Genomic DNA, 22127 nt, shown 5'->3' with positions numbered 1-22127 from the left:
GACAGATTTATGGTTTAAAAATCCCAACCCCCCCACCTTCTGATGAATTTGATGTTGTAAGACCAAACTGTAAAATGATAAACTTGCTAAACAGTTTTTATAACCCATTTTCTTCCATTGTTGCTGTATATGCCTTAAAATTGTGAACAATGTCCCTTGGGAATTGATCAAAAGGTTGCCCTTTGGTCGGTAGCTGTCTGTAGTGACAATGAAATGCTCAATATTCAGTTACAGCGCTTGGCTGAATGTGAATGTTGGGCACAATGCATCCTTCAAAAGCCTGAACCCAAATTGTGATATATAATCGATTCATATAGAGATATTGGCAATCGTGTCATAAATTGTCTCATTCATCCAGAAAGTTGTAAGGGAAAAAAAATTGGTTATGACTGGGGGTTCTGTGTCCCCAGTTGCAGTTAAGCCTTGAGAGAAGGTAATAATTATGTGACTCAAAAGCGAAGGAAACTAAATTTTCCTTTTTAATGGGTACCTGTTTATACATTCTAATGTCAGGCTGGTTGCCAAGAACCCTCATAGCTGACAACCTACCGGTGAACCCAGGATGAAATGGCAGGTATCCAAGCCTGTAATGTTTTCCCTGGCTCCTGTAATACAGTTCAACTGACTGACCTCTAATTATGTAGCAGATTTCGGCACTACTGGTGCCTTGCTGCTTAGTGGGATATTCTAATGCTAAATGTATATGTGTTACCCTTACAGGTATTTAATACCCCTCGCAATGATCACAGTACTCCCCCCTGGCAATGTTTCTTTCTCCATGAAGCCAGTGCCATCTTTGTTCAGATATCACTCAGGGTAAGCATCAACTACACTGAGTGAAATGGCAGTTCAGAGATGACCGTCTTGAAAATCCTGGTGCCTGTGTCGTTCATGTCTGTTCCTGCTGCAGCTTCTGATCTTTTGTCTTGCTACAAAATTACTAATGTTTCAGCTTTATTTTTTGGAGGAGAGAAGACTGAGGAAAATGATTTCTCCTGCCTGCAGCAAACAGGTTGCCTGACCTTGGCCTCGGCAAAGTCAGTAGACTGTAGGTCAAAGAATGTTTTTGTAATGATGAAAGGTAAAACGTTTGTTTTCTTTTTGTTTTTTGTTTTTTTTATTATATTGTCTGTTATGGACATGTCAGGAATGTATTGCAGAAGATTTTTAAAGTTACTGAAAGGTCCACTTTAAAGAACAGACCTACTTCAGATTAGGTTTTTCTCTCCAGTCACCAGAGATCCCCCTACAAGTTAGTGACCTGTCAGCACTTGTAAATGAGGAGGCCTTTCCAATGGCCAGTTTGATATGCTGCCTCTTCTCTCTTCAGCCAATGCAAGTATTTGACCATCTTGACATTTCAGGGGGAACCATTGCATGGGATGGGCCAAACAGGTATTCAATCCATCCAGCCAGTGGAATACTTGCGGTGAGGAGAAAAAAAGGCAGCATGGAAACTGGAAAGGTAAGTATATTGCCTCTCCTTTTACAGTGCTGACATGGTCACCTTAATGGCGACTCTGTGAGCCCTGGAAGCAAATGGCTTCTAGTACATTGAGTAAACTGAATCTAATTACCCATAATACTGTGTGGTCCTGAATGAGAGTAGTCATGGTATTAATCCGCCTGGCCCTATGTTTCCTCCTGCCAGAGTCCTGTACAAATTGTGCTCAATACTTTTTGCAGTTCTCTGGCAATCAAACAAATGAGTTTAATTGAGATTTCTATTATTTTCTGTTTTTTATTTGGGAATATGGATTCTGTTTCTTTGTTATAGTTCCATTTCCTTTGCTCCATTCAGTGGTGTGGCTAGAGGAACAGTCTTATTTCTGAGTGCTTGAAGAGGCACATTAATATTCATTATCTGGTTTAATGGCTTTGTGAATTTTGGGGGGAGGAGTAGGAGAACACTGTGTGCCTCTGACCCTTTCAGTACTGTTTTTTTTTTTTTTTTTTTTTTTTTTTTTTAGTACAGTCACTCCAGAAATAGTTAATCTATGTCGAATACAGCACTTTTGCCAGCTACAACAGGTAATTGCTAATTGAAGCTAAAATAGAGCCTTGGCCCCTTTCACACGGGTGGAATGATCAGTCCCACCTGTCAGTTTTCCAGACACTCGATCAGACCATCCATTGCACTCTATGGAGTGGCGGATGTAAGCAGACATGTAAGTTTACACCCGCCGACATCCAATCCCATTCGCCAAAAACTGACGGAGGGATTCGTTCCCCATCCAGCTGGCGGATCGGATGACAGTCTGATGTAAACGGACAGGCAGTTTATTTACATCTGACCGCCCATAGAGGAAAGCGGGCTGTGTCCATGTCTGCTCTGCATAGGCAGAGCAGACACGGACCTGTCATTCTCCTGCTCAGCAGGTATCAGTGGACAGATTCCATGTGAAAGAACCCTAAAAGCCTTTCTTCAACTACAGTTCATATCTTTCTGAGTAGATACTGTTTGGGAGGCTCAGTTACGCTTTAGCTTCTCATTATCTTTTGGGTGTTTAAGCACACAAGCATCTGTCCAAAGAGTACATTTTGTTAGACTGACCATCTTAAATTAATACTTTTGGAGTTGAATGAACAGTTTTAATTATATATAACTGCAGCTCCTCTTCACGGTTCCTTCTCCAGCCCCCGCCTCTGCTCAGGCTGCTTGTCTTGGTTAGGATTCCATTGTATGTCTGGCACGTGTCCTGATGGGCATCTCCAGAGAAACCACAAAGTTATAGTAACTTTACAAAGACACAATCATGTTGCATACAAATTGACACTAAAACGCAAGAAAATCGTTTTATGTAGAGGTCTCCTATCACTGTTTTGGGGCCAAAGTATGAAGTAACACACAGAAGTACACTTCTGTACGGTCTTTGTTTCCTGTAGCAACCAATCAACTTCTCGGTTTACGGTGGCCTGATTGTTGTACAGTGTTATTGAAATTCAGGGGATTGGGCAGTGAAACATCACATGAATGATGTTATGGTCAATGAGAAATTAACATATTTACTGTCTGATTCCCATGACCAGTTTCTGGGGGCTTGGCAACCCTAGATACCTTATGCCCATCCCTCGTGCTTTGACCATATGTTCATGACATTCACACTCTCGGGTATGTTGTCCTCTGAAACCACTTCCTCTCTTCTTTTCTTTTTTTTTTTTTTTTTCTTCTACCCTACCTTTTAACACTTTCTTTTCCCTGCATCTTTAAACTCCTCATATTCAACTTATATTTCTTTGTATACCTAAGTTCAGGGCGGGGATAAGGGTTGGGTGGGAGGGGCGGCAGCCATGGGCTTGGTTGGGAATTTGGAGGGTTGTGCTAGAAGGGGTGATTTGGAGGGGGATTTGTTTTTACGAATAGCAATTGGGGGGGGGGGGTGGATTTGTGCTAATAAGAATGATGGTGGGGGGGGGTAGTGCTAGGAGTGTAAATTGGAGGGAGAATTAGTGCTAAGAGGATATGGGGGGGGGGGCAGGTTTATACTTAGAGGGGAAATTTGAGAGGTAGAGGATTTATGCTAGGAGGGGGGATTTGGGGAGGGAGCAGATTTGAGCTAGGAGGGGGCATTTTTACTGGAAGAGGAGGGTACATTTTTTGTTTGACAATTTTGGTTGCAAAGGGAATATTTGCTTAGGGGGTAAGTGTAAAGATAACTTGACTTTTTTTGGGGGGGGTGGGGGGAGGGGAGGGGGATTTTGCTGAGACACACAATGCTCATACATTTGTAGGGGGAGAGACGCCAGTTGGTATCTTCGCTCTGGGCATTAGATGACCTTGTCTAGGCACTGTTTCAGTTTACTGACACTCCTCCAGTTTTGGTGGTGGAGAACATGCTGTAGATCAATGCATCTCCTCAGTTCTTGAGGTTTGGCCTCCTCCAGTTTTTATCTTTTTGTTACTGCTGAGAACTGTGTTCTAACCTTTACCAACATCTGAACATTACATTCATACTGTGAATCAGTTTGGTTATTGCCATAATTTACTCATTGTAATTCCCTTATTCCGCTGTATTTTGGCACTTTACTCCAAGTTATGTTGCACACTCTGGATTGTTGTCTTAGCATAGACAAACAGAGCCAACTAACTATCTGTTCATAAAAACCTTTGTAAAAGAAATACAGGATATTGGGTGTAGCGGTAAATTACATTAATTGAAATTTAACGTAAAAGCTTAGGATCAATTTTAATGACCAAAAGTAACTTTTGTAAACGCAAGACTGATGGATCATATTTTCACAAAATCAGTTAGCATGGGTATCTGGTCGCTACCAATTGCCCATTGATGATGAAGCTTAGAACGGTCAATCTAAATCAATCAGTGATTAAGTTGAAGTATGTGTGGCCTGTGCTAGGTTTCATCCTGCCTGCAACCTGAGAGAAGCTGATTGGTTTACAGGAGGGAGACAGACACTTCATTCTTGATCCTCTTTAGTAGCAGGACAGTTGACCCATGTCATTTACTGATGGAACTTATGTGTGAGTTCTTTGTCATTCAGTAAAACAAACAAGAAAAGATTCCAGCTCTTGGGGAGGTGATGGCTACAAACCACTTGAGGCATACCTGGGAAAAGTCATAAAACTGTCTGCCATGGTTTGCAATGAAAAGATTTATTGTGAAATCAGTCAAAGAATGGAAAGGGTTAAAATATGTCTGACAGACAATCAAGGTTAAAATGCTCGGCCGGGGGCCTTCTGCCTCCCCTCTTATGAATAACAATTTACACATTGTCTTTTCATCAGCAAACAAGCACTCTGGATTGTGAAAATAATATATATTATTTGATTATCTTTGTTTTTATACCTAATGTGAAAACATTAATAAAAGTATTGAAACAGAAGCAAAATGCTTGATTATGAACCTCATTCTCAAGCCTCTACAGGCTGACTCAGGCATATCAGGGCCGGTGCTGGGGGCAGCCAAAAGGTGTGTAGGTGTCAGATGTCGTCTGGGTATCCACCCAGTGGAGGGGATGACTGACCACTGGTTGAACCTGTAAGAGTCAGTGATGTAGAGAGGCCCCCAAAAGACCAGACAAACCACTGGACGATGCAGCCGGAGCGGTCAGATGTGATGTCGCCAACGTGGAGCCATGTCTGACTGACTCACCGCAACATGCGGTAGTAGAGCAGATGTCAGCAGGCTGTAGTCATAACAATGCATTTCTGAGGTGTGACCCTTTATGGAATCAGATGAAACGCTTTGTCATGACTACAGCCTGCTGACAGCCTTCCATCTGCTTTACTACTGCATCTGCGTTCCATCCCAAGCCTCGTTGTGGTGAGTCAATCCGACATCCTTCCGTGTTCGTGACATCACATTCGGCCATTGGACTGCACCTGCTGTATCATCTGGTTGTTTGGAATTCTCTGCTCAGTCCATTGGGGGCCTCTCTACATCACGGACCTTTACAGGGTTCAACCAGTGGTCTGTCAGCCCTTGCATTGGGTGGATTACCATGCAACATATGATGCCTACTCACCTTTTGGTAGCCCCAAGCACTGGCCATGATATGCTTGGGTGAGATCGAGATTCATAATCAAGCATGATATTTTACATTGGCAGCGTTAACGCTTTCCGTTCTTGGAATCCTTTCAATTTGATTTCACAATAAACCGTGTCATAGACATTTTTATGACTTTTTTGGGGTATGCTTCAAGTGGTTTGTAGCCCCCCCCCCCCCCCCATGCTGGATTTAGAGGAATCTTTTGTTTTTCTTTTGCATAACACCATCCATGGTGTTTTGGTTCCCATCTAGCTGCAGAGGGCTAACATTAATTACACAGACTGCCATATATGTTTGTTCTCCAACCAACGCCTGAACTTTTTAGGCATACATTTGTCATTCAGTAGACCTTTCTGCCTAAGAGGTTCTGCAGCAGTTACTGAACTTAGTGGACCAAATTCTTACCGTGTCATTGTCTTCATAGAACAGGCTGAAATTGCGTTAGACAAAAGCAGAATCCCAATTTTTATCATCCAATTACCTTCACAGGGTTTTGTCAGTCATACTTACCTGAGCTGGCTTATTCTACGGCATCACTGAAAGGGTTCAGACAGGCAGATCTAGTGAGCACTTCTCTGATCACAAGTTCTGTTTTATTTCTTATGTGAATAAAAAAACATGTTGCTTTATTAACCAATGCTCCCTGTTGTACATGTAGCTGCGGACCCTAATCCAACCTCAACTGTTAGTCATTGCAGACGTCCTCACAGAAGAGACTGGAGAGGGGTCTTTGTGTTTTTTTTTTTACCTTCTATGCAAGTGAAATAAAAGGGGAGCTGCTAAAACAAAAGTCTTCTGATATGTTTGATGTTTGAAACTAAAAAGTTGTACAGTTATTGCAATTAAAATGCAGTCCGTATGTCTCTTGAGAATAAGAGTTCTGGGTAATTACATTGATGTGTGCTTAGTCATTCTAAGGAGGAGCTGGAAAAAATATTGTTTGCTAATGTGATGGAGAAGTTACTTTGTAAAATAATCTGATTTATTTGCTTGTGCTTATTGCTTGAGGGCTAGCACAATTATAACAGAAGAGACTCACAGCACACAACTGTCAACATTGGGACAGGTATTGGCCAAAAATTATGAAGAGTTTTTATGCTGAACACCAGGCAAATCATAAATAATAAAGATGAAAAACCTATATTGGAGTGCTTTTGCCTGCCAAAGGATTTGTCTTTGTCCATCCATGCCTAAGATTCGCACAGCTCTGTAAAACAGAACAAGCAACCTTAAAGTGGTTGTAAAGGCTGAAGGTTTTTACAGCTCCCCCCTCAGCCCCTTAATACTTACTGAAGCCTGATCTTGATCCAACAATGTGCACGAGAGCCAAGACTCTCCTGGATATCTTTCTCCTCATTGGCTGAAATGCAGCAGCAAGAGCTCAGTGGGGGGGTAGCGGGTCTAAGCCATGCTCTGTGTCTTATGGACGCAGATAGCCGGCTTGGGAGTGAGCATGCAAGAGAGCTCCTACAGCAAGCGGCTTTCTATGGGGGCACTCAGCAAGGGGGAGGGGCCCAGAGTGCCAGCAGGGGACCCGAAAAGAGGCGGATCGGGTTGCTCTGTGCAAAACTATTGCACAGAGCAGGCAAGTATAACATGTTTGTAAAGGAATTTTTATTTTTTAAACAAACACTTTAGCCCCTTTCACACATGCGGACGAGATGTCCGTATTTCATCCATCCGTTCGCGGATGAAATATGGGCATACATTCATCCCTATGGGATAGCGGGTGTCTGCGGATGAACATCCGCAGACACCCGATTTCGTCCGCCTCCGCTACTGTCCGATTCTGCAGATGGAGGAAAATCCTATTTTTCTATCCGTCTGCAGAGCGGATCGGATGAACACGGACAGACGGTCTGTGTTCATCCGATCCCCCATAGAGGAGAGTGGAGAGCTGACAGGGCGGTCCCTGCACAGTGTTAATTTTCTCTCCTTCAGTTTAAAAATAAAACTAGGTTTTGCCTCCAGCCTGTGATTTTAAGGAGCATATTGGTGAGATCCATCCTCACTATGTCATCATTCTTTCTTCCAATCAGCATGGTCATTGTTGGCACACAAGTACTGTTGCAGAACTGATTGTCTCATTGTGCTGCTTCACCCCCTAACAGTCTTGAGCTCTACTGAATAGGGGACTGCAAGAGGTTAATACCAAGTCAAATTAAGGAAATTGCTTTTAAAATGCGCTTGCATACATTGACCACATACCTGCATGATTTATTTTTCTCTGCCTTGAGCTCTGCCATTTCTAGGTGGAGTAGACCAGTCAAAGCCTATAGTTTGAAGGATTGGGTCCCTTTCCTCCCTGTTAAGTTACACGCTACCAGATCTGTGAGTGACTTTAAGCTCTGTGTATCCATTCAGACACGGAGCTGTGGTTCTGCTCCATTCCCCCTTTCTCCTCATTGGCTAACTGAGTTTGACAGCAGTGGGAGCCAATAATGCTGCTGTGTCTCAGCCAATCAGGAACGAGATTCCTGGATGGCCGAGGCACTCGTGGACTTTGCTGGACCAAGATGGGGCTCAGGTAAGTATTAGGGGGGGCTGCTACACACAAGGCTGTTTGGCCTAATGCATACACTGCATTGAGATTAAAAAAACCTTCTGACTTTACAACCACTTTAAATCTAGTTACTTTTTTTTTTTTAATCCGCACCAAAGACCAATACATACATTGAATGAGAAGTGTCCCTTCTGCTGGTGGCTGCTGTCTTTGTTTAAGTCTTCAGTCCTCTGCCTCATGCATATCCCTGCAGCAGTCATTTCCTGGTGCTGCAGTGGCTAATATTAGCTGCTGTACCTATCACAGGCACTCATCAAGAGTGCCAACTGTGACCTCCCTTTGTGCTCCCCTCCTTCATTCATAAAAGCTGTAATGTAGCTTTGTGTAATGAAAAGAGCTCTATAAAGAGAGGAGTTGGACTTTTCATTTATACACCCATCATTAATTCATAGAATGCTTTAACATTGCTGTAAGTTATAGTATAGCTAAACTACATATTTAAATTTTATTTTATCTTTTTAAATGTATAGGTTATATATGAACATCCACATGAGCAGCCATATTACGAGTCTCTGGATGGTCTTTTTCTCACATCATAACTGTTTCTGTCCTTGTACACATTTATCTCAATGAAAAAGCGGGTCAGTAGCAGGCACACTACAGGTCAAATGCTGAATTATTTTAGAAGTGTCTCTAACTGATGTCAACTGATGCACATTTGCCCACTGGTCCTACTCGCAACAAACGTCTGAGTTGGCTAAAACTGCATTCTCTGTGTGGCTGCTAATCCATTTCAACAGCTGTTAAGCTGCCATTGCTCTTGGTTGGAAAGAAACTGGATTAAAAAAAAAAGACTTCTACACCTAACATTTCAAGCAGATTTGACACAAACATGCTTAGGCAACATAAGGAGAAAACTTAAATGGGTATTTAAAGACAAGTGCAAGGTCAACGTATCTGATTCATCACCCCCTCTGGTGGCCCATTAGAGAAATTTTAGGGTGGGGGGAGAGGTAATGGGTAGATATTTTGGACAGGTAACCCTCTCCACTTCCATGATTGCTGTTTGCAGAAATAATCTGTGATACTTTGGCCAGCCCCTCCTTAATTACACTACTGGCAGCCCAGTGGGCAGGTAAGAAGTGTCATAATCTAAAAATCTGGATACACACTGTCCAAATTGCAGCATATTTTGATATTCTGAAATAATATAATAGGAAACAAAAAACTTTGTATGTTACAATTTTTAGGTAATCGGGCAGGCCCTTGCACTACTTGATTTGGTGAATTTATACAGAAATATGAACACAAAAGAGGGATAAGGGTGTATGGCTTTTGCAAAGTCAGCAGATAGAGTATTTGAATCTGTTGACTTAGCATTTTTTGGGGAAAGGGAGGGTTCCAAATGAGTTTGGGCCCCAAAAATGGCCTCTTGCCCTCCGCCTGATTTTGAGGATGACAACAATATTTGTTCACGTTTTAGGGGTTGTTTAAGGTAAGCCTCGAAATGTAACTGACAAAAAACATTAGGCTAGGTGTGTATGGGCTCAGGATCGCTTGCTGGGAGGTTAGTTATGGTAAATATGCATGTAGGCCAAAAAAGGAGCAGGAAAAGCTTACAGCATGCATGAGGATGTTAGCATATTACAATACTAATAATTATGTAAAAAATAATTTAATACATTAGCAAACATTAATACATAGAATGTGATCTTAAAGGTAAAAACTTACCCTAATATAGTCCAGGACTATAGCAGGACTTAAATAATGGCTGAGCAGGTCTCTGGAATAATGAGTCCCTGAGTCTAGGGAGAAGATCCCAGTGGTAAACTTGAGGTCCTGGAGACTTCTCCCTGTTGCCAAATACGAGTAAGAGTTGGTGAAAGCAGGGGTCGGTCATCTGGAGAAAATTCCGAAAATCCCAAAAATCATCAGGTTTATTCTCCTGGAGCTCCTGCAGTAATGGCATATGACATAACTGATCACGATTAAGCAACCAATTTTTGGTCCAAGAACTCCTCCTCCTGTTCCTGGACTGAACTTGGGTGAAAGCATTAACTCCAAGCCCAATAATAGCACGTTCTCGCCTCCGATTCTGCAACATGGCTGGTTGATGAACAGCCATTCAGAAAAATTAACTGAAAAGCGCGAATCAGTATTCCGCCAAACTTCTAAAAACATGAAATTGGCAGAAGGAGCTATAGGGTGGTGCTTGAGAAATTAACTTCCTCTTTGTATTCTCATAGTATGTCACTGTCTTCGTATTTGTTGGCTGACAATTGTGTACCATTAGTATGCAATACACGTTCCTGGCACACGCCCTTTGGTCAAAAATCTGACGCTCAGTTGGCCAACAATCGGATTGTGTGTACAAGGCTTAAGAATTTCATTGGGGTGTTTTCAATTTTGCAACATTAAATGACTTTGTTAGGGAAAATACTTTTTTGTGTGCAAATTAATAAATCTTGGTTGCATCAATGGCCCACATTTGTGGGAGTATTTTGTAGTACAAACTAGAAAATTCCATAGAAAATATTGATTCTGAAAGAAAAGTGAAGGTTTTCTGACAAAAATGTTGGGGTGTACTCAAGTCTACACACCCCTGTTAAAATTTCAGGTTTCTGTTTATGCAGCAAAAAATTAGACCAGCCTAAATCATTTCAGAACTTTTTGTACCTTTAATGTGACCTATAAACTTTACAACTCAATTGAAAAACAGACTGAAATCTTTTAGGGGGGATTAAAAAACTAAAATAATGTGGTTGCATAAGTGTACACACCCTCTTATAACTGGGGATGTAGCTGTGTTCAGAATTAAGCAATCCCATTCAAGCTCATGTTAAATAGGATTCGGTAAACATCTGCCATCATTTTAAAGTGCCTCTGATTAACCCCAAATAAAGTTCAGCTGTTCTAGGTCTTTCTTGACATTTTCTTAGTTGCATTCTACAGCAATAGCCATGGTCCGTATAGAGCTTCCAAAGCATCAGAGGGGTCTCATTGTTAAAAGGTATCAGTCAGGAGAAGGGTACCGAAGCTTTTCCAAGGCATTAGATATATACCATGGAACACAGTGAAGACCGTCATCAAGTGGTGAAAATATGGCACAACAGTGACATTACCAAGAACTGGATGTCCCTCCAACATTGATGAAAAGACGAGAAGAAAACTGGTCAGGGAGGCTGGCAAGAGGCCTACAGAAACATTAAAGGAGCTGCAGGAATATCTGGCAAGTACTGGCTGTGTGGCACATGTGACAACAATCTCCTGCACTCTTCATATGTCTTGGCTATGGGGTACAGTGGCAAGACGAAAGCCTTTTCTTATGGAGAAAAGCATCCAAGCCCGGCTACATTTTGCAGAAACACATCTGAAGTCTCCAAAAAGCATGTGGGGAAGTGTTTTATGGTCTACTGAAACCGAGGTTGAACTTTTTGGTCATAATTCCAAAAGATATGTTTGGTGCAAAAACAACACTGCACATCACCAAAAGAACACCATACCCATAGTGAAGCATGGAGGTGGCAGAATCATGCTTTGGGGCTGTTTTTCTTCAGCTGGAACAGTGGCCTTAGTCAAGGTAGAGAGAATTATGAACTGTCCCAAATAGCAGTCAATATTGGCACAAAACCTTCAGGCTTCTGCTAGAAAGCTGAACCTGAAGATGAACTTCATCTTTCACATGACAATGATCCAAAGGATGCATCCAAATCAACAAAGGAATGGCTTCACCAGAAGAATAATACCGTTTTGGAATGGCCCAGACCTGAATCCCATTGGAAATCTGAAGAGGGCTGTGCATAGGAGATTCCCTCACAAGCTGACAGATTTGGAGTGTTTTTGCAGAGTGGGCAAATATTGCCAAGTCAAGATGTGCCATGCTGATACTCTTAACCAAAAACACCGAGTGCTGTAATAAACTTAAAAGGTGCTTCAAAGTATTAGTTTAAGGGTGTGCACACTTATGCAACCATATTATTTTCATTTTTTATTTGTTGTTCAATTGAGTTGTACAGTTTATAGGTCACATTAAAGGTGGAAAATGTTCTGAAATGATTTGTCTCAGTTTTTTACATCACAGAAACCTGACATTTTAACAGGGGTGTGTTGGCCGTGTGTGTGTGTATACACACACACACACACACACACACACACACATATAATGTATGTGTGTGTGTGTGTGTGTATATATATATATATATATATATATATAGTTTACAGTATCTCACAAAAGTGAGTACACCCCTCACATTTTTGTAAATATTTTATCCTAGCTTTTCATGTGACAACACTGAAGAAACTACACTTTGCTACAATGTAAAGTAGTGAGTGTACAGCTTGGTTAATGGTGTAAATTTGCTGTCCCGTCAAAATAACACACGGCCATTAATGTCTAAACCACTGGCAACAAAAGTGAGTACACCCCTAAGTTAAAATGTCCAAAGTGTCAATACTTTGTGTGGCCACCATTATTTTCCAGCACTTCCTTAAACCTCTTGGGCATGACGTTCACCAGAGCCTTATAGGTTGCCACTGGAGTCCTCTTCCACTTCTCCATGACTACATCCCGGAGCTGGTGGATGTTAGAGACCTTGCGCTCCTCCACCTTCTATTTGAGGATGCCCCACAGATGCTCAATAGGGTTTAGGTCCAAAGACTTGCTTGGCCAGTCCTACATCTTTACCCTCAGCTTCTTTGGCAAGGCAGTGGTCATCTTGGAGGTGTGTTTGGATCGTTGTTAGAATACTGCCCTGCGGCCCAGTCTCCGAAGGGAGGGGATCATGCTCTGCTTCAGTATGTCACAGTACATGTTGGCATTCATGGTTCCCTCAATGAACTGTAGCTCCCCAATGCCAGTAGCACTCATGCAGCCCCAGACCATGACACTCCCACCACCATGCTTGACTGTAGGCAAGACACACTTGTCTTTGTACTCCTCACCTGGTTACCCGCACACGCGCTTGACACCATCTGAACCAAGTACGTTTATCTTGGTCTCATTAGACCACAGGACATGGTTCCAGTAATCCATGTCCTTAGTCTGTTTGTCTTCAGCAAACTGTTTGTGGGCTTTCTTGTGCATCTTTAGAAGAGGCTTCCTTCCGGGACAACAGCCATGCAGACCAATTTGATGCAGTGTGCGGCATATGGTCTGCGCACTGACAGGCTGACCCCTTCAACCTCTGCAGCAATGCTGGCAGCACTCATACCTCTATTTCCTAAAGACAACCTTTTGGATATGACGCTGAGCACGTGCACTCAACTTCTTTGGTCGACCATGGCGAGGCCTGTTCTGGAACATGTCCTGTTAAATCGCTGAAAGGTCTTGGCCACTGTGCTGCAGCTCAGTTTCAGGGTCTTGGCAATCTTCTTATAGCCTAAGCCATCTTTATGTGGGCCCAATTTGGACCTTTTCACTTAGGACTGTACTCACTTTTGTTGCCAGTGGTTTAGACATTAATGGCTTTGCACTGTTATACAAGCTGTACACTCACTACTTTACATTGTAGCAAAATATAATGTATTCAGTCTTGTTACATGAAAAGATATAATAAAATATTGACAAAAATGTGAGGGGTGTCTCACTCTTGTGAGATGTTATGTGCATGCATGCGTGTGTGTGCGTATAACATTTATATATATATAATCTATATCTCACATTTAATTATATAGTAAAGTATATGTAGACAATCGCTTTGTAATGAAATTAAGAAATGAAAGGCAAAACATTTGCTTATATGTGTAAAGAACATAAGTATCTTTTTTCTAAGAGATCACATAACCTCTGTTCTCAGTTGCATAAGGATCTTAGAGCGCTGGGGGCGGTGAAGAAGCAGCAGCAACAGCACACTGGCCTTCCCAGTATATTGCTGGGAGAAGGGGGGGGGGGGGTGTCAGGACAAGTTTGATCATTGGAGGAGAGCAGGTTGAGCTTCAGCACTGCCAGAAAACTCAAAATGTTATGGTCTCATACCTAGTCTGGTCAGTTTTTGATAGAAAAGCAGAGGGACTGGCAGGGACACCAGGGATTGCATACAAAGGGAACAGGATACTGCTATAAAAGTACATGGTGCAACAGGCACATATCAGGAATATGAAATTCTGGGTTGACATAATCTTTAATGATTACATATTTTGCGTTTATCTGCCCTGAACTCCGCTTAATTACAAGCAAAGTAACACTACAGGCCCTGCTCGTTCATAATTCTTATGAGGACTCTATTTATTGGCATTATATTTAAGTGTGCTCTGGGCTTTTGTGCAGATGTCTATGCTTGTATTTTTGTTGCTTGTATGTTATTAAGGTTGAATTGTGTGCAACTATCTAGCATGAGAAGAGTTAAGCCCTCCTTGGCTGATAGAGGAAGCAGTGACAGAGCTGTGTTTGTGCGTCCTGTGGGCTGTGTTGTCACAGATGAGCATGACGTGTGCCTGAGTGGCGGTGCTGCAATGCAGTGGTGTGTTCTGTGTGCGATTCCCTATGCGTACAGTGCATTGTACACAGAGGAGGTGTCTGCTGCAGGAATGCCAATCCCCAGTGCATGGGGAGACTCCGGTGTTGGCTTACACGCTCTTTTTCAAAGCTGCAGAGGGAGGGCTGCCAGTATCTAGAGACATCACAGTAATTAAACCCATCACCGGGAGGATACGTCAGTCTAGTATGTCGCTCCTGTCCTGTGCCATGCTGTATTATTAGGAAAAACACTTTTAAGCATTCTGTTCATTTAAAGTTGCCAAACAAGATGATTCACAGATTGCACAGAGCCATTTAGCTCAGATCCCTGGCCTCAGCAGAGCTCGCAATCTAATTCTTCAACCACACCCACCCAGACGCACATAAACAACAGGGAATTGATTGTGGATGCCCGGTTGCTCAGACTGGCCTATGATACTGAAACTCCCATTCTTAATTTTATTTTAAGGTGAGCAGGAAGGCTGCCAATTAGGTTTGCCTCCACATCCCTTTAAACCCATGATTTATACATGTTCTGTGGCTGATTAAGGTGGAAATTAAACTCACTTGGTGCCTTATCTGCATTAAATTAGCATCAGGACCTGTGTAATTCATATGTTTTAAGGGATGAGCTGGCAACCCTACTGCCAATGCTGACCAACCTTTCTAAAAATGCTAGTTGTCTGGCTGCCATACTTCAGTGGCAGCACTTTGAGATACTTGATGCAAACAAAATGTTAAATAATCCAGACTTTTGGTTGCTGCCTAGTTATTCCAACTTCCTCACCAAACCCATTGATATCACAACAGATCTGTTTGTCTCTTGGAACTACAGTCCCTTGAAAAAGTATTCATACCCATGTTACAACCAAAAATGTAAATGTATTTTATTGTGATAGACCAACACAAAGTGGCACGTAATTGTAAAGTGGAAGGAAAATGATAAATGGTTTTCCAACTTTTTTGCAAATAAATATGTGAAAAGTGTGGTGTGCATTTGTATTCACCCCCCTTTACTCTGATAACCCTAACTAAAATCTAGTGGAACCAATTGCTTTCATATGTCACATATAGAGTCCACCTATGTGTAACTTAATCTCAGAATAAATACAGCTGTTCTGTGAAGCCCTAAGGCTGGGTTCACACTGGTGCAATGCTTGGAAACCCTGTGAATCATGTGCGGGTATCCGGGTCGCACCTGAATCGCTGGCGATTCACACTGAAATCTGCGTAGCGCTGCGGGTGTTAAAGTTAATGACACCCCCAGATTGGAGTGCGAACTACGAAATGGTGCAGGAATCGGATCGCACATGTGTGAGCATCTATGCGATCCAATTCCAGTACGGACCAAAAAAAGGGCCCTTCACCATTTTTGTGAAAATGCAATGCAATTTCAGCCCTACAGCTTGTATAGCTGAATTTGCACAGACATCGCATGAGATGTGCACAGCAATGCGGTGTGAATCAAATGCGATGTCTGTGATTGCACACATGTGAACCCAGGCTCAGAGGTTTGTTAGAGAACCTTAGTGAACAAACAGCATAATAAAAGCCAAAGAACATACCAGACAGGTCAGGGATAAAGTTGTGGAGAAGTTTAAAGCAGGGTTAGGTTATACAAAAAAAAAATATTACAAGCTTTGAACATCTCACAAAGCACTGTTCAATCCATCATCCTAAAATGGAAAGAGTATGGCACAACTGCAAGCCTACCAAGACATGGCCGTCCACCTAAGCTGGCAAGGAGAGCATCCAGGAGGCCCATGGTAACGTGGAGGAGCTGCAGAGATCCACAGCTCGGGTGGGAGAATCTGTCCACAGGACAACTATTAGTCGTTTACTCCACAAATCTGCCCTTTATGGAAGAGTGGCAAGAAGAAAGCCATAAGAAGTCCCGTTTGCACTTTGCGAGAAGACATGTTGGGGGACACAGCAAACATGTGGAAGAAGGTACTCTGGTCAGATGAGACCAAAATTTGAACTTGGCCTAAAAGCAAAAGACTATGTGTGGTGGAAAACTAACACTGCACATCACCCTGAACACACATCCCCACCATGAAACTTGGTGGTGGCAGCATCATGTTGTGGGGATGCTTTTCTTCAGAAGGGAAAAGGGAAGCTGGTCAGAGTTGAACGGAAGATGTATGGAGCCAAATGCAGGGCAATCTTAGAAGAAAACCTGGTAGAGTCTACGAAAGACTTTAGACTCTGGGGGGGGGGGGGGGGGTTTACCTTCCAGCAGGACAATGACCCTAAACATACAGCCAGAGCTACATTGGAATAGTTTAGATCAAAGCATATTCATGTGTTAGAATAGCCCAGTCAAAGTCCAGACCTAAAACCAATTGAGAATCTGTGGCAAGACTTGAAAATTGCTGTTCACAGATGCTCTCCATCCAATCTGACAGAGCTTAAGCTATGTTGCAAAGAAGAATTGGCAAACATGTCACTCTCTAGATGTGCAAAGCTGGTAGAGACATGCCAAAAAAGACTTGCAGCTATAATTGCATTGAAAGGTGGTTATAAAAAGTATTTACTCAGGGGGGCTGAATAGAAATGCACCCCACACTTTTCACATGTATATTTGTAAAAAACTTGGAAAACCATTCATCATTTTCCTTCCACTTCACAATTATGTGCCACTTTGTGTTGGTCTATCACAGGGCTATGCAATTACCGGACCTCCAGCTGTTGCAGAACTACAAGTCCCATGAGGCATAGCAAGACTCTGACAGCCACAAGCATGACCCCCAAATGCAGAGGCATGATGGGACTTGTAGTTTTTTTTTTTTATACAGCTGGAGGTCCGCTAATTGTATATCCCTGGTCTATCACATAAAATCCCAATAAAATAGATTTATGTTTTTGGATGTATCCTGACAAAATGTTCAAGGGGTATGAATACTTTCAAGGCACTGTATATGGGTCTAATCTTTGTCTGTCAGACTTTGATAGAGCTTACATAGGGTTAAAGAAATCTTAAGTTTTTTTTTTTTTTTATGTTTTCTAATTCCTTACAAGGACCAAGTGTGTGTAGTACTTGGGGCCCTGCAGAACTGTCCTGCTGTTGCTAAGCGGGGTGGTTGGACACTTTATCTTCCTTTGGTGTCCAATGGTTGTACAGCGAGGCGTATTGTCAATCAGTCTGATTCCGCTAGATCCAATGGGACTTTTTGCAGGGGCTCAGAGTGTTGTCACTGAGGACTCGCTATTTGCAATAAAAACAGTGACAGCGGCCCCCTATAAATTCAATTCCATTTCCAGAGGGAACGTCATACATTATAATCCATGTTGTGATTGTGTTTTATGATGATGTCTTTGTTTGTTTTCTTCAGTATAAATAGGTAACAACTGAAAACAAAAATTTACAAGCTCAAGACAGAAATATATTTGTTTAAACGGTGTGAGCCGTTCTTCTCCTAATCCGACTTCTCATTACCAAGCAACTGTGTTGTTATGATGCATGTAGAGCGTGCAGCAAACATTAGCTAGGATTCCTCTCCCCACCCACAGGAGAATCCATACACAAGCTTAGGCAGGAATCATACATTGCTGATCAGAGCAGACGGGCAAGCCATGAAATACTCACAAGGAAGGGGGCAAGAGGATACTTACCACATTAAAGTGCTAATTCTGCATGCGCATTTTAGTTACAACACTTGTAATAAAAAATACTTTTTTTTTTTTTTTTAATTAAAGTAGTACTAAAGACATTTTTTACCATGATGTATTCACAGCGTTCAAAGGTTGGTTCACCTTTTCAGAAAAAAATGAAAAGGTGAATTAATCCCATATCCCCTCCCCACGCCTTGTCCCACCTCTGTGGGCGATGAGCTGTCCGTGTCCACGCAGCCGGTGTAGCAGTCTGGGGTTTTGAAATCCCCACTTTTCTTCCCTTTTTTTTTTTTTCTCTAGGGCAGTGATGGCGAACCTTGGCACTCCAGATGTTTTGGAACTACATTTCCCATGATGCTCAACTGCACTGCAGAGTGTTTGAGCATCATGGGAAATGTAGTTCCAAAACATCTGGGGTGCCAAGGTTCACCATCACTGCTCTAGGGCTTCCGGGACAGATCAAGGCGATTATGATTGGTCAGTGCCAGCACGTGATCACTTTGAATAATTGGAATTGCCTTGATCTGCCCCAGAAGGTAACAGGAGTAAGGACACTGGCTCCTAATCACCCAGCGAATTAAATTCAAAATTTAACACAACATACAAAGCCATTCTGCCCCGAGCTACATCACCAAACTTGTCCCCAAATATCACCCAAACCGTCCTCTCTGCTCTTCTCAAGACCTCCTACTCTCAAGCTCTCTTGTCTCCTCCTCCCATGCTCATCTCCAGGATTTCTTCAGAGCCTCTCCAATCCTCTGGAACTCGCTACCTCCACCTGTCCGGCTATCCCCTACTCTTGCTACCTTCAGGCGATCCCTGAAAACTCATCTCTTCTGGGAAGCCTATCACGTCTCCAACTAATCTTCTACCACTTCCATCAGCTCATTCCCCACAGCTGCCACCTTTTATACCACCTGCCCCACCCTATTCTGAGCAGGGCCCTCTTAATCCTCTTGTATTTTATTGTATTATAACTGTATTGTCTCCTTTTTATATTGTAAAGCGCTGCGTAAACTGTTGGCACTATTTATAAATCCTGTATAACAATAATTTCCTGGACCGCTACATTCTCTGCATTGGCATTAATGGCTCATCACCAACAGAGGTAAGTGCAGCGGGGACTGGGAAGGTGGGGAGGGTGTAGGGGCTTAGTTCACATTCTCATGTTTTCTGAAAAGGTGAACTAACCCTTTGTGGTATAAAACTGTCTAGTGCTGTCCCCAAATACTTACCTGCTGTCCTTGTTGCTGCTGACCACTGTGGGATCAAACGGACCTGCTCCCTGAACTTTTCTTGTAGCAGATCAATCGGTTCCAGCTTCCATCAATTCACAAATCCCCTCACTCCTCTACCATACCACCACTTCTCAAATCCCCATAAATCACCACTCCTAGCGCACACACCCAAATGTCCCCTCCTAAAAACAATTCTTATACTCGCTGCCCCCCAAATTCCTCCTCTAAACACAAATCGCCTCCCTCAATCTCTTCATGGTGCCCAGGGCGGCCGCTCCCCCTGCCCACCTATTGTCCTGGCCCTGGATCAGAGCACCGGCCAGTACAAGGCACACATCTGATTCAATGTGTCATGCAAGTGCTGTATAAGGGTGGTCTTTAAGCAGACAGAAGGGGGAGGGGGGTGATTAAGAATTAAGATGTCCCTTCCTTGCATTCTGTACCATACAACCTTAGATGTCCATTCGCATTATAAACCGATGTGCGTGAAAATTACATCTATTTTCAGTTAATTACTGTAGGGCAGCACAGATCAAGAAGGACTTTCAGTGAACCAAAGAATACATTGCTGGCCATTAAAGGCTTTTGCTGGCTTGTTAGAAGTTATACTGTAAAGACCTAACGAGGCCCCGTCACTATGAATTAGCCCGTCTGCATTATACAGTCCATTAGGCACCAACCCTATACCATGCCGCACATTTCCAGAAAACAAGGCCTTCCAGCCCTCCTTCCTTCCACCTATAAATGCTGGAATCTGACAACCAAGGCAGGCCTCAGATAATGCAATTTATTTCCTTCAGCCAGAGATTGAATGAAAACCAATCATTTACTTCCCCCATCAACACTGATATCGCAAAAAATAAAAAACCCAGTGGTGATCAAATACCACTAAAAGAAAGCTGTATTTGTGTAAAAAAAAATATACAAATTTAATTTGCATATAGTGTTGCATGACCGCACAATCAATAGTTAAAATAGCGCAGTGCCCAATAGCAGAAAATGGCTTGGTCATGACGAGGGTAAAAAATTTCCATTGCTGAAGTGGTTAATTGGTAGACATGGGCACTGCCGAAAAAAATATTTTTTTTTGGGGGGTTTTTTTTTTTGTTTTTTGGGGCATTAGTTACGAACGCAATTCAAACATTTTAAAGCATAACTAACTAATAATAACCACCTATTAAATTATAGGTATTGGAATTTCCTTTCAAATTTGGCTGTTAGTGAATGTAAGGAATACGTATATCTCCGAAATAACGAATGCCACATCTAAACAAATGGAACCAAAAAATTAAATCATTATAATAAAACGTTATTATTGTTATCTATTATTATTAATTTGTTACTTTCCATTCATTTAGATACAGCATTCGTTATTTCAGATAATTCCTAACTTTGGATAAATTTGTATTTGTTGCGTTATCGAACAGCCAAATTTGAAAGGATATTCCAATACCTATAATTTAAGAGTTAGTAATAGTTAAGCTATTAGTTATTATTTAAGATTTTAGAATCTTCAGAATTTCGAATTTACAAATATTTGGAAAAATTTGTTAAATGGGTTTTTGTTTATTCGGATATTTCATAATCAATCGAATCAACGAATTTGTTGAAATTCATAAAAAAAAAAAATTTGAAACTAAACGAATTGCACATGTCTATTAATTGGTATGTCGCATCCATGTAAATTAGTACATTCTGCTGCAGAGTTTGTGCTTTTAAAAAACAGACATGCTGACTGGATCACCAGATGAAAATAGAAGAAAGCCTAAAAAAGAAAACGAATGCAGCCATCACAAGCACGTCTGCAAGAATTGGTAAGATACAATATGCTCAGACGTGCACACTGCAACTAAAGATGGCTGGATCTGTAGACCTAGAGCTGAAAAAGGCCTTTACAGAGCTTCAAGCCAAAGTGATTGATACTCAGCAAAAGGTAAAACTTGCAGACCTCCAGATAGAGCAGCTGACAAGAACAAAGAAGCATGCCCAACTTACCAGTGTAGAAATCAAGAGCTTTCCAGATGCAACGCTGATGTATGAAGGTGTGGGGAGGATGTTTGTTCTTCAAACGAAAGAAAACATTGGTAGCCAGTTATTGAATAAACAAAATGTTGCTGATGAGAAGATTGCAGAGTTAGAGGAAAAGAAGGCTTATCTAGAACGAAGTGTAAAGAATGCTGAAGATAACATTAGAGAAATGTTGATGGCCAGAAGAGCGCAGTAGCATCAGTTTTTATTTGTTGACTTTCTGTAGTAAAAAAGTGCTTGTGCATTTTCCTCATGTAAATGGTAACTGTATCATAAAATGCTATATTTTATAGCAAAGGTCCGATAAAATATATGCTTATGTTTCCCACTTTTTTTTAGTTAGAAACAAATTGGGTTTAGTACAAGATATTACTGTAAAGAACATTGTATACATGGATGTACAACTCAATAAAACTCAACAAAAAGTGGTGACAATTGTTTCCAAGATACAATATGCTTTTGGCTTTAATAAATACCTGAAGAAAATCTGTTGCATACTTTTAAATAGCGCCGATCCTGCCACCCGGCGCAATGCTACATTATGGCATGTTTGCCAAATTGAATTGTAATAATTTGAGGTTTCAGTGACAACATAAAAGTCATGGTAATATTGAATATTAATAAATGGCAGGAAATGAAGGCGGGGATAGATGGGATTTTATTGAGTCGTTCAGTTAGGGACATTACAGGGACACAATTCTGCTGTTGGAATAAAGGGACTGGTGGTGACAGCGGGAATAATTTGGCTTTAACTCCCGTATTTGAGGTGTAGTGATAACCA

General features: G+C 41.8%; 1 protein-coding gene across 1 annotated transcript; it reads left to right on the top strand.

The window, feature by feature from the left end:
• The first annotated feature begins 21153 nt into the window (after positions 1-21153).
• LOC143975738 (prefoldin subunit 1-like) lies at positions 21154-21655 on the top strand. The gene has a single exon (XM_077478241.1). It carries the CDS (start codon positions 21174-21176, stop codon positions 21540-21542), a length of 369 nt encoding a protein of 122 aa, XP_077334367.1. The 5' UTR covers positions 21154-21173; the 3' UTR covers positions 21543-21655.
• Positions 21656-22127: the final 472 nt, after the last annotated feature.

Source organism: Lithobates pipiens, unplaced genomic scaffold, assembly GCF_037356315.1.
Source record: "Lithobates pipiens isolate NorthernLeopardFrog02 unplaced genomic scaffold, aLitPip1_a1.2 Scaffold_1, whole genome shotgun sequence".
Lineage (NCBI taxonomy): Eukaryota > Metazoa > Chordata > Amphibia > Anura > Ranidae > Lithobates > Lithobates pipiens.
Note: the sequence above shows the minus strand (reverse complement) of the source record. Positions and strands in the feature narration are given on the sequence as shown.